Here is a 14018-nt window from a genome sequence, read left to right as displayed (position 1 = left end):
AAAAAAAAAAAAAAAAATGAGTACGTAAGTAAACACAAATGGAATTAATGCTTATAAATGTTTCTAACAACTGGTCAACAATTGCTAGGTATAGATTGGAGTATTCTTGGCTTCTTAAGGTTTCTAAAAATATATTTTGGTCTATTAAATGTGTTTTTGTGAAAGTAAGTTTTAAGATTGCTTTCCTAAGTTTACTAAGTTAAATTTGATATATAACTCTTTATTAAAATAATAGCAAAAAATTTTCCCTAAATGAGTCCCCTGAGGAGACAATACTCCCCTGTATGGCTGAAAGTAGCTGCCTGAACCAATTCACTTCCGTTTTCTCCAGTGATGGGTAGCTCCTTCAGTATTTCCCCAGAGTCTTATTGTATCTCACCCCAACAAATATAATTGAGAAATTATATATAATTAAATCGGCTAGAGTAAAAAAAATAATAAAGTTTTCTGTTTCTAAAGCAAAACGATTTTAAGATAGTAAAATGTTTTTTGATAAACTTTTAAAAACTAGACTAGGAAACAAAGGTTTTGTGTGTGTGTGTGTGTGTGTTTGTTTTGAAACAATGTCTCACTGTATAGTCCAAGGCGCACTCAAATTTGTGGGAATCCTCCTGCTTCAGCCCTCTGAGTGCTGGAATAACAGGTGTATGACACCATGCCTGGGGGTTTTGTTTCATCAAGATAATTTTTTAGGTTTTCTGCTGTTAGGCTTTTGATCATTGAAGAAACTGAGTTTTCTGGGGGGTAAGAGGTTCTTTTTGAAACAGAGCTTTGCTATGCAGTTCAGACTGGCCTTGAACTCATTTTGTAACCCAGGCTGGCCTCAAACTCACAGTGATCCTCCTGCCTCAGCCGCCTGAGTGCTGGGATTACAGGCATGTGCCATCATGCCTGGCAAGAGTTTTAAGAGTTAAGGTTAATGTTGGCTTGTTCTAAAAAGTTTTCAACCGTCAGTTTAGAGCGGGTTAAATAAACAACTTATCTCAGGTTATATCAATCATATATATGTCTGGGACTAGAGATGTATATACATCAGAGGACAAAACTTCATCTATGGTAAAAAGTTTATAGAGTTACAACTATATGTCCTAAAAATAAAGAACATGATCTGAAAATAATTATGTAAGTTTAATGCATGCAAAGAAACCAGTAAGTGTTCTCTTTTACAAAATATAAACTGTATCTGGGCCTTAAATATATAAAATTATCAAAATTTTTGGGATCCCTGAACTTTGAATATGATACAATGCACACGTGCATTTAAAACTTGATCTAGGTCTGGTGTGGTTGTGCATGCCTATAATCTCAGGTCATACATTGAATTTTATCTTTTATATTCCTCTTGTAATGGGCTTGGAATAAAAGAAGCATAAACAAGCATAGGGAATACAGATATGGATAACTTCAGATAACTTTGAAATGAGCCCTCCTTTCCCTTGTAAAGTGAGCTATTACCTTTCTACCTATGGTAGGCCATCCCCTTTTCCTATAAATCAAGTCCAAACTTTATCTACAGATAATTTCTTAGTTCTGAATATTTTAATGTACATACTATGTACAGTTCCTCACTTAGTGACCAACTCAAGTTTTGACCTACTCACAGGAATGGAACTCGGTCACACATACGGAGCAGATGTATGGAGTTTCCTTTCGCTATGCAACCTAGTGTACATTCACAGACTCAGTGGCTTAAGACATGGTTGTCTTGAAATGGGAAAGGAGTACTCATTTTGCTTACCACTGTTTCACAACAGTATAAAGTTTTTAAAAAATAGCTGATATATTTAACAAAAAACATAGTAAGTGAGAATAAAGGATATTACAATTATTAGAGTTGACCTAAGAATATAAAAGATAAAATTCAATGTATGACCTTTTTTTTTAAAAAATGAGTTTAAGAAATTTCCACCTATCTTAAGGCCATGAAGATTCCATCCTGTTCTTTCTTGTAGCTTACTAGTTTTAGGTTGGTTAGTTAGTTAGTTAGTTAGTTAGTTAGATTTATTTATTTATGTATGTATGTATGTATGTATGTATGTATGTATTTTGGTTTTTCTCCAGTACCGGGAACTGAACTCACGACTTTGCGCTTGCCAGGCAGGCACTTTTGCCGCTGAGCTAAATCCCCAGCCCCTAGGTCTTATATTTAGATCCATGTTCCATGGTTAGTTTTTTTCCCCCTCGCATAACTGTTCTAGTATCACTGGTGAAGTGACTGAGACACAAAGCAAGATGGATTTTTATAAATCTCAACTGCTTTATACTGGATAGAAGAATGTACACATAAAAGGCCATGCTCCCCTCAATATGATGTTCTAAAATAGAACTACAGGGACAGAAATCAGATCAGTGATTGCTAGAAATAGGGAAAGAAATGACTACAAGAGGGCACAGAGCAACTTGGAGATGATAGAAATATTCCATATATTGATTATCAGCAGTAGTTACATGATACTATATATTTATTAAGACTCAGAAACCCACAAAACTAAAAAGAGTGAACTGCTGGGTATGGTGGCTCACGTCTGGAATCCCAACACTACAGAGGCTGAGGCAGGAGAACTGCTGCAAGTTCAAGGCTAGCCTGGGCTACACAATGAGACCCTGTCTCAAAAAACTAAAAAAAAAAAGTCAACTTTATGTAAATTATTCTAATAAACCTGACTTATCAAATGACAAGATAAAAAGGTATACAAGGTTAAGCAAAATCTGACCTGAAATCTAAAATGCTTCCAAATCTGAAACTGAGTGCTGACATGATGCCACAAGTAGAAAATTGCACACTTGACTATCTCCTATGATGAATCACCATCAAAATATAGGCTCACTAAATATACCGTAATGACCTTCAGGCTATGAGGTGCACATAAAACATAAATGAATTTTATGTGTCTATATATATGAATTCCACCTCCAAGGTAATTCCTGTTTATACAAATATTTTAAAAATCTGAAAAAAAACAAAACAAAAAAACCAACAACAACAACAACACACACACACACACACACAACACAAAATCTCAAGCATTTCAAGTAAAGGATAGTCAAACTGTATTTTTTTGCAGGCCTAAGTATTCTGAGCTCTAAAGTTGTAAACTTAATCCAAGTTGAAAAGTAGCACAGAAACCAAATGGCAGAAAATTAGAGCCATCCTCAAGATCACTTTTTCTACTGCTAGTGCTTCCAAATAAGAAGGAAAGATAGGAATGGGGTACAGCTCAGTAGTACAGCGCTGGCCTAAAGTGAGTTAGGGTTTAATCTCCAGCAGTGCTTTAAAAAAAAAAAAAAAAAAAAGGAAAAAGCAGCAGGTATCAATAAAGAGTAAATTCACTTCAAATAAAGCATGATTCAATAGCCACTGGCTGACTTTTCAAGGTAGTACTGTAATTTAACAAATGTAACAAATAGGACCAGGCAAGATGGCATGACTGTAATGCCAGCACTCAGAAAGCTGAGACAGGTGGATCACTGTGAGTTTGGCACTAGCCTGCACTACAAAATGAGTTCAAAGCCAGTCTAAACTAACGTTTTAGTTTTGAACTAACATAACAAGACTCTGTCTCAAAAACAGAGAGAGAGAGAAGGAGAGAGAGAGGGAGCGCAAAAGAATAAAAGCAAGCAAGCTAACAAAGTAAGATTTACCTTTTGAGTCAGCATTTGGGAACAGCCTGTTCCATGGCACCTTATTTTTGTGTGGAAGAGAAAGCAAATAGTTTCTAGCTTTTAAATTTATTATACAATTCAGGTCTTCTTGTGATGGAGATCCAAGAATGCCTATTGGATAAAATAGTTGGCTGTTAATTATCAAGACCAAGGCAAACAACTATATACCATCAGCTGTGGGATGAAGGAATGCTGGTAATGTTTTATCACCCCCCAATGCTTTTTCATTTTTACAAAAAGGTCATTAACATTTAAATCACAGAATATAAATGACTCATGTTTACCACATGTTACAGAGTTTTCAGAATTCTTTATTTAAGGATACAACTCTGGTATAAACAGAACTGTGCTCAGGAATCTTACCTAGAATGTGGTTCAGCTGGTCAAGATAATGCTTTCCTGGAAAGATGGGCCTGTTGGACAGCATCTCTGCCAGAATGCAGCCCACTGACCAGATATCAATGGACTTGGTATAGCCCTGCAGCAGAAAGGGAGAAAAGGCTGAAAATGCTATCTGTTGTTACAGGGCAACACAATGAGATCTTCCACGGCTATGTGGCTTATTAGAGTATAAACTTCCCCTTTGATGTTATAGTTTAAAACCACATGGAGACAGTACAGAAAAACAGGTAATTTGGCTTTCTTATGAGATGCTGAACAACCAAGATGACCTGCTTTTCTCTCCAAATTAATTAACTTATGATTATATACTTCAGTTCTTTTTTAAAAATGATTTGAGAGAGAATATTTTTAAATGGGAGATGGAAAAAGAAAAAAAGTTGTAATAGTCATGTTTTATGACAGTGGTGGTCAGTATACTCATTTTTAGAAACCTCGAAGTCAACTCCAAAGGAGGGATCTTGCTATATTTCCAGAATATCTGTAACTATCCTGAAAATCAGGTTGAAAAACCTTAATGGGGGTAGAGTGGGGAAGCATATGCTGGTCCAATATTCTCATCTCCTTCTACTTATTTTCAGCTAGAAATTTCCTTTTAATGGAAATCTGTTAAAAAATCATGGAAGAAGTCTACCTAAATCACAACAGAGCATAAAAAGATGTTTCTCCAAGGAGCAAAAGTTAGATTTTATGGAAAAAAGGTACAATGAGATGGAAGGAAAAAAATGCAGAAATAACTAAAAATAAAAAAAAAAGTCAAATATCAAAATTTAGGGAAAGAATGAAATTTCTTTGGAAAATTAAACAACAAATGATTGGATCTATAGCTATGATAAAATGGGTTTGAATTTTAAAATAATTTTAGGCTCTCTCCTCCTGTGCAAATTGCCCATTGACAGCTGCTCTTCCTATGCAGCACCAGCCAAGATCCAGACACGATGGTGAAGGTCGTAGTGAACAGATTTGGCCATATTGGACGTCTGGTCACCAGGGCTGTTTTTAACTCTGGCAAAGTGGACGTTGTGGCCATCAATGACCCCTTCATTGACCTCAACTACATGGTCTTCATGTTCCAGTATGATTCCACCCATGTTAAGTTCCACGGCACCATCAAGGCTGAGAACAGGAAGTGCTTGCCTGGCAAGCGCAAGGTCGTGAGTTCGGTTCCCGGTACCGGAGAAAAGCCAAAAAAAAAAAAAAAAAAGCTGAGAACAGGAAGCTTGTCATCAACGGAAAGGCCATAACTATCTTCCAAAAGAAAGATCCTATCAACATCAAGTGGCTGGTGCCGAGTACGTGGAGGAGCCCACTAGTATCTTTACCACCATGGAGAAGGCTGGGGCTCATATGAAGGGTGGTGCCAAGAGGGTCATCATCTCCGCCCTTTCTGCCAATGCCCCCATGTTTGTGATGGGTGTGAATCATGACAAGTATGACAACTCCCTCAAGAGTGTCAGCAATGCTTCCTGCACCACCAAATGCTTTGCCCCACTGGCCAAGGTCATCTATGACAACGCTGGCATCATGACCACAGTCTACGCTATTACCGCTACCGGGAAGACTGGACGGCCTCTCTGGGAAGCTGCCCAGAACATCCCTGCGTCCACCAGTGCTGCCAAGGCCATGGACAAGGTCATCCCAGAGCTGAATGGGAAACTCACAGGCATGGCCTTCCACACGCCCACTCTCAACGTGTCAGTGGTGGATCTAACCTTCTGTCTGAAGAAAGCAGCCAAATATAATGACATCAAGAACGTGGTAAAATAGGCTCAGATGGCCCCTTTGTAGGCATTTTGGGCTACACCAAGGACCAGGTTGTGTCTTGCAACTTCAACGTGACACCACTCTTCCACCTTTGAGGCTGGGGCTGGCATTGCCCTCAATGACCACTTTGTCAAGCTCATTTCCTGGTAGGACAATGAGTTCGGCTACAGCAACAGGGTGGTAGACCTCATGGTCCACATGGCCTCCAAAGAGTAAGCAGCACCCCACCACAGCCCAGCAAGAGCAGAGAGGCCTCGCTGTAGAAGTCACTGCCCCACTCAGCCCCAACACTAAGAATCTCCCCTCATAGCTTCCATCCCAGGCCCCCTGGAGAAGAGTGGGGGCATAGGGAGCCCTGGCTCATGGCATACCATCAGTAAACCCCACTGTACTCCCTCAAAAAAATTCTAAAATTTTTGTAATCTAAAACCTAACTAAGGGGAAACACTGAAAACCCACAAAAAATAACTAAAAGGAATCAGGTAGAGGTATAAATTCCCTATGATGCATACGATCATTATGTCTATCTAAAATGTACCAATAAAATATAATTTAAAAAATAAATAAAAGGAATTAGGACCTTTGGGAGAAATGGCAGTTTCAGGTCTGGGACAGAGAAAGTACCAAATGAGCCTGGTACATCCAATTCCAGAAAGCAAGAATGTGCCTAATGCTTGGGGAGGAAATACTACAAGTAGCTCTCTCCAGCCAAATCTGGACAAAAACACACAATGGCAGAAATGGGTTAAAAATCACAATTAAAAATGAAAAAGGAATTCTCAGACTAGGAAACTTTATGAAGATAGAGAGTAGCTCAGTGGTTATCTAGATTTAGGGGAAGGGACTAGGAGATGATAGCTAGTTGGTAGAGTGTTTCCATTTGTTTTTTGGTGTTTTTTGTTTTGCTACTGAGAATCGAACTCAGGGTCTTGTGCTTCTGAGGCAGATGCCATGAGTGTTTTCATTTGGGATAAAAGAAATGACCTAAATTCGACTGGGGTTATAATTGCACAATTCAATGTGTTAAAATCTATTGAATCTTACATTTTAAGTTTGTAAATTGTGTAGTATTCCAATTTTTACCTCAATAAGGTTGCCTTATTTTTTAAAAAAATCATAGAATAAATACATGGAAACCATTAAAACATAGAAGGAATGATAGAACCAGGCTCAAAGCCATGCCCCTATAATCCTACCTACTCAGGTGACTGAGGCAGGAGGACCACAAGTTGCCAACTTGGGCAATTTAGTGAAACCCTGTCTCAAAATAAAAAAGGCAGGCATGTGTGGTGGCACACTTCTGTAATCCCAGTACTTGGGAGGCTCAGGCAGGAGGATTGCTGAGAGTTTGAGGCCAGCCAGGGCTACACAATGAATTCAAGGTTAGCCCAAACTACATATTGAGATCTTGTCTCAAAAAAATCAACTGATCAATCAATCAATCAATCAATCAAAATAAAAAAGGCTGGGAATGTAGGTCAGTGGCCAAGGGGCCCTAAGTTCCACCTCCAGGAAAGAAAGAAAGAGGAGAGAGAGGGGAAGAGAGTTGGTGGGGGGTGGGGAGAGAAAGGAAGGAAGGAAAGTAGGAAGGAAGGAAAGAAGGAAGGAAGCCAGGCAAAGGCAGGGAGGAAAGGAGAGAGGGAAACAGGTTATAAGAGTAATAAGTAAAAGTTTGTTGACGATGACAATTTACAGTCAACTGTTTCCCTACAAATTATCTGTAATTATAAGGGGGAAATGACAGTCTGATGGTTGAGACCTGGAGGATACCATCTTAATCAAAAGGTCACCATGAACGTAACCAACTATCAGCACAAGCCAGCTGTGTCTTCTGGTGACAGGCACCAAGAAGAACAAAACACTGCTTCTGTGATATTGATATCAAAATTTGTGACAGAATTGAGGGCTCTTTTGCAAAAGAGCTGACCCATACTCTTTAAAAAAAATGGCACTGGATTTATGCTAATTATCTAAGGTATGTTAGGGTACCACAGAACACTCCTCTTTTAAGGAGTATTAATGTGTTCCTATCATTTAGGAGTGAAGTACTGGTTTATGTTGGCTTAGTGTCAGACAATGTGGCCAAGAGAAAAGACAGAACAAAGGAGAAAGGAGTGAGAAAGCAAAAAAGAGAGGAAGGGCTAAGAAAATGGCAAGATGTTAACAGCTAGTGGAACAAGGTGAGGTATATATGGATGTTCAGAGCACTTAACTTTTCTAGGTCTCAAAATTTTCTAATAGGAAGAAAAAAAAGTGAATACATTTCTAGAAATAACACTCAGGCCAGAGGTGCTGTAAATAAAAATAATCTATACTCAATTTTCTCTACAGTAACTGTCAGCAGAAGGGAGCAGTAGACATCTGGAAGAACAGATAGTTAAATTATATATATGGCTTCTCCAGTAGGGTGATTCAGAAATGGAAGCATCGGGGGCATCTTGAGTCAGAATAGAGACTCAAGACAAGAAGCCACCAGGATAAAAGACCTGCCACACTAACAACTCCTTTCCAATGAGCACTGCACATCTGGACTCCAATGTTCCTTGTCTGGAATGGCTGTCAGCTGGCTTTGTTAAGAGAATGAACCTACTGTGTGGGATTATTTATAACACAAAATTATTAAAAGAATAAAAAATTTTCCTCTTTGAAAGGTCTGTTATACAAAATCATCTTTTATAATGAAACCTTCTTTTACTGGAATTTTGCTTTCTTAACTAGAAAAATGTAGGACATCAAGAAAAATTTCTTGGTAGCGGGGAAGCACCAAGATGGCAGAGTGCTAAGTAGCAGAGGAAGAGCCTCTCTAAGAGTTGTCATCCAGACATTGGAATATAACAACGTGAGGAAGATAACAAGGAGGGAAGTGGGTCCCCTGGACCCAGGAAGGCTCTGAAGAGTGAACTGAAGCCCACAGAGAGAGTGAAGAAACTTCGAAGAATGAGGAGGTAGCTGGTGGTGCCTTCTCCCTGAGACAGAACTCACTGCTCAAGAGGAATAGTTCAAACCTGGGAACACATGGTGACTGCTGGCGACTCCAGAGGCCTCCACAGAGTGATACAGCAGTGGAAGGAACAGCGGATGTGAAGGACTGCACTAGCTGGGGTGAGTGCTGAGGGCTCAGTCATGCCATGCGAGAGAGTGATTGGCTGGGAACCATCCTGGACAGGAGCTGGCCGAGCTCAGAACTCAAGAGTAGCTGCTGGCTCCATCTAGCTGCTCCCAGCTGGGCTCAGACCCACAGAAGGTACAATGGCAGTTGCAGGCTGAGTGAGTGTGGTCTTGGCCAGAAGATGCAGGTTTGCTGAGATTATTCACTACCCTGCCAAAAAGCTACTGCTGGCTTGCTGAGATCAACACGGATCAGGACTCTGTCTCCACATGTTGTCTACCAGTGACAGTAGAGACATACTTGGAAGTAGACTCTCTCTCTTCTTTTGTTGTAGTTTTGTTTTTTTCTCCTTCATTGTTTGATCTTGTTTCTCTGAATGTAAATGTAGCTTACAGCCTCTTTGTGGTTGTGGTTCTGTTCTGTTCTGTTCTGCACCAGTTTCCTAAAGTTAGAGTGATTGCCCTTTATCCTCCAGCTTTACTAATAATTTCTTCCTCTTCTTCTACTTTTCTATTTCCTCCCCAACCCACTTTAAATTTTAACTCCTGAGGGCAAAATTGACATATTAAAGATTTTTATACTGCACATCATTTTCTGGTTTGTTTTAGATTTTTTTCTGGTACTTGGAATTGAACTCAGAACCCTGTGCTTGCCAGGCAGGTGCTGTGCCAATGAGCTAAATCCCCAGCTAGATTTTGTTATATAAACACAAATGAAGTTCATACAGTTAAAGGTAGTAAATTAATGGTTAGCTCAGTTTGCCATTTTCCAGCTATTGTCATTTCTGATGGTACCACTACAGCCAAAAAGTGACATAATTGTTCTAAATAGCTGTTCTTCCTGGTATTCCAAGATTGAGACTGACTAGGGGGCACAGAAAATACTGTGGTACAAAGAACCAAGGGCTGGGCCAAACAGGCAGCAGCACCTTCTCATCCCCAACAAACTGAAGAGGAAGGATCTTGAAACAGACTCAAAACCCCAAAACCAGCTACAATGGGAAGATACCTTAGAGAAGCAGTCATTTTCTAAGGGTTCTAAATACTAGCAATAAAACAACCCACCACAGACAATTTATAAGCATTAAATTTAAAAAAGGAAAGAAAATGAGAAGACACTTAAGATGCAACCCCAGTTCACCAAAGGCAAACCCAGGGAGCAATGAGGTGGGGCAATCTGAAAGTCACCCAGCTGGTCTCTCTGAAGTAATAACAACAAAGCAATTCAACAAGGCTCTAGAAAAAAATCAAATCAGAAATGATTTCCCAGATAACAGCAGAGATGGTGCTCACAATGAAAACCATGCTTAGAGACTGTAGAGCAGATACAAACCTATAAGGCAGATTCAAGCAGATGTCCAGGAGAATAAAAATTCCATTGAAAGGATTTCCAACAGATTAAGTCAATGTGAGGACAGCATCTCAGATATAGAAGACAGGCTTGTAGTAAGCAATCATGAAAAGAAAGCTTTCTTAAAAATAGCAAAGAACCATGAGAAATCAATACAACAATTGCTAGATGAGGCAAAGAAGAATAACTTAAGATTGATTGGAGTCAATGAAAAAGCAGGAGGTAGCACAGATGATACAAAAAACTGTTCACAGACGTCATGGCAGAAAACTTCCTTAGTAGAGAAAAAGAATGTGACGTACAAATAAGTGAGGCATATAAAACTCCAATTAGCCATGATCAAAGAAAAAAATCTACAGCCAGGCATATCAATAGACAAAATTCCAGAAATTCAACGTAAGAATAGAATTTTAAAAGCTATTAGGGAAAGGAGACAAATTACCAATAAAGGAAAGCCCATCAGAATCACAGCTGACTTCTCAGCAAAAAGAGAGCTTGGAGTGAAGTATTTCAAGTACTAAAGGAAAACAACCTTCAACCCAAATTGATTTACCCCGCAAAATTATCTTTCAAAACTGATGGAGAAATAAGATACTTCCATGGCAAAGAACAGCTAGGGAAATTTATACCACTAAACTAGCACTCTGAAATGTTTTGAAGGACATTCTAGAAAGAGATAACAAGGACTACAACTCCATCAACCCTAACAGAAGGAATCCACCAGGCAAGGAAAACAATTAAACAGAGGGAGGAACAACAAGAGCCAACAACAGGATGATAATATGACAAGGGCAAGTCAATACATCTCAGTTATAACCATCAATGTTAATGGTCTCTATTCACTAATCAAAAGAAACATACTAGCAGAATGGATCAAGAAGCAAGATCCAACAATATGCTGCAAACAAGAAACACATTTAATTCAAAAAGAAATTCATAGACTGAAAGTCAAAAGATGGAAAACAATACTCCATGTGACAGGAACCCAAAAAAAGCAGGGGTACCTATTGTATTTGCAGATAAAATGAATTTGAAGCCAAGACTGATTAAGGGAGATAAGGAAGGTCACTATATCCTTGTAAAGGGAACAATCCAAGAAGAAAAGGTAACAATCATAAATATATATGCAACAAATACCAGGGCACCCAACTATATAAAACAAATATTAATGGGAATAAAGATCAAATAAGCACTAATACAACTTTATTGGTTGGGTCTCAATACCCCACTGTCACAAAAAGACAATCAACTAGACAAAAAAATGAACAATGAAATATCAGAAGTGAACCAAACTTTGCAACAAATGGACTTAGTAGATGTCTACAGAGTGTTCCACCCCACAACATCAGAATACACATTCTTCCCAGCTGCACATGGGACAGTCTCCAAAATAGAACACATACTAGCTCCTATAACATGTGTAAGTAAATGCAAAGGAACTGGAATTATCCCATACATATTATCAGACTACAGTGCAATGAAATTGGAAATTAATGGCAAAAGAAACCACAAAAACTTCATAAACACATGGAAATTAAATAGCACCCTCAAGAACAACCAATGGGTTACAAATGAAATTAAAGAAAAATTAGACAGTTTCTACAATTCAATGATAATGACAATACAACGTACTGGAACTTATGGGACACAATGAAAGCAGTCCTAAAAGGGAAATTTATAGCAGTGAATACCCTTATCAGGAAAACAGAGCAAATGCAAATAATTTAATGGTGAACCTCAAACTTCTAGAAAAAGAAGAGCAGGTTAAGCCAAAAACTCATACAAGGGAGAAATTATAAAGATCAGAGCAGAGATTAATGCATTAGGGATTAAAAAAACAATACAAAGAATCAATAAGTTGAAGAGTTGGTTCTTTGAAAGATTAAATAAAATTGACAAACTCTTATCCAACCTGATCAAAAAAAAAAAGGAAAGAAAAGACTCAAATCCATGCAATTAGGAATGAAAAGGGTGAAATCACAATGGGTCCTGCAGAAATCCAGAAGATCATCTATATCTACTTTAAAAGCTTGTATTCTAACAAGATGGAAAGTGCAGAAGAAATGGACAGATTCCTAGATACATATGAATTACCAAAGCTGAATCAAGAAGATATAAAAATCTTAAATAAACCAGTATCAATCAATGAAACTGAAGGCATAATTAAAAACCTATCAAAAAAGAAAAGGCCCTGATGGATTTACTGCTAAATTCTGCAAGAAACTTACAGAAGACCTAACACTACTACTTCTCAAATTCATTCCTGGAAGCATTACCCTGGTACCAAACTGGAGGACTCAACTAAGAAAGAGAATTACAGGCCAATCTCCCTAATGAACATAGATGCAAAAATCCTCAGTAAGATACTGGCAAACAGAATGCATCAAATCATCAAGATTATATTCCATAATCAAGTGGGATTCATCCCAGGGATGCAGGGATGGTTCAACATAAGTAAATTAATAAATGTAATACATCATACTAATAGAACTAAGGACAAAGATCATATGATCACCTCAACAGATGCAGAAAAAGCTTCTGACGAAGTCCAGCACTCATTCATGATAAAAATCCTACAGAAAATTGGAATAGGTGGTCTTTATCTCAATCTGATAAAAACCATCTATGATACACCAACAGTCAACATCATACTAAATGGACAAAAACAGCTTTCACTCTAAAATTAGGAATAAGACAAGGATGTCCACTGTCTCTGCTCTTATTATTCAACACAGTTCTGGAAACTTGAGTCAAAGCAATTAGACAAGAGAAAGAAATAAAAGAAATTCTGATAGGAAAGGAGAAGTTAAATTATCACTATTTGAGACGACATGATACTCTACATAGAAGACCCCCAAAATGCCATTAAAATACTGCTAGATTTAATAAGCGAATTCAGTAGTGTAGCTGGATACAAAATCAACACTCAAAAATCAATAGCCTTCCTGTATACAAATAACAATCTCACTGAGAGAAAAATTAGGGAAACAACACCTTTCACAAACAATAGCATCCAATAAAATGAAGTAACTAGGAATCAATCTAACGAAGTATGTAAAAGACCTCTACACTGAAAACTACAGTACTCTAAAAAAGGAGACTGAAGCAGATATCAGAAATGGAAAGCCAGGTGTGGTGACACACGCCTGTAAACCCAGCACTCGGAGGCTGAGGCAGGAGGATCATTATGAGTTCGAGGGCAGCCTGGGCTACGAAGTGAGCTCAAGGTCAGCCTGAACTGCATAGCAAGACCCTGTCTCCAAAAAAAAAAAAAAAAAACAAAACCAGAAATGGAAAGATATCTTTGTCTTGGGTAGGAAGAACCAATATAGTGAAAATGGCCATACTTCCCAAACTGTTATACAGATTAATGCAATCTCTATCAAAATTCCAATAGTGTATCTCACAGAATTAGATAAAACAATCCTAAAATTCATTTGGAATCACAAGAGACCTAGAGTAGCAAAGGGAATTCTGGACAACAACGGCAAGGCAGGGGGTATCACAATCCTTGAAATTGTACTATAAAACTACTGTGGTTAAAAATAGCATGACGCTAGCAAAGAAACAGACCCAAGATCAATGGAACAGATTAGAAGATGCCAAAACAACTCCAGACATACTCAACCACCTTATCTTTGAAAAAGGTGCCAAACACATTTACAGACAGCCTCTTTAATAAGTGGTGCTGGAAAAACTGGCTCTACACATGCCAAAGATTAAAACTGGACCC

At 38.3% G+C, this 14018-nt stretch overlaps 1 protein-coding gene and 1 pseudogene across 2 annotated transcripts in view; one reads left to right on the top strand and one right to left on the bottom strand.

The window, feature by feature from the left end:
* The window catches only part of Mapk1 (mitogen-activated protein kinase 1), a 95795-nt gene that overhangs the window by 26363 nt on the left and 55414 nt on the right, over window positions 1–14018 (bottom strand). For both annotated transcript variants that reach the window (XM_005391695.2, XM_013517845.1), the window contains exons 5-6: window positions 4027–4141; window positions 3643–3774 (exon numbers count right to left, since the gene is read on the bottom strand). In XM_005391695.2, the coding sequence (XP_005391752.1) occupies window positions 3643–3774; window positions 4027–4141 (247 nt within the window). The remainder of the gene's footprint in view (window positions 1–3642; window positions 3775–4026; window positions 4142–14018) is intronic.
* On the top strand, window positions 4149–7093 carry LOC102013121 (annotated as a pseudogene).

This window comes from Chinchilla lanigera, unplaced genomic scaffold, assembly GCF_000276665.1.
Source record: "Chinchilla lanigera isolate Chin_1 unplaced genomic scaffold, ChiLan1.0 scaffold00041, whole genome shotgun sequence".
Classification (NCBI taxonomy): domain Eukaryota; kingdom Metazoa; phylum Chordata; class Mammalia; order Rodentia; family Chinchillidae; genus Chinchilla; species Chinchilla lanigera.
This window is presented reverse-complemented; position numbering and strand designations above follow the sequence as displayed.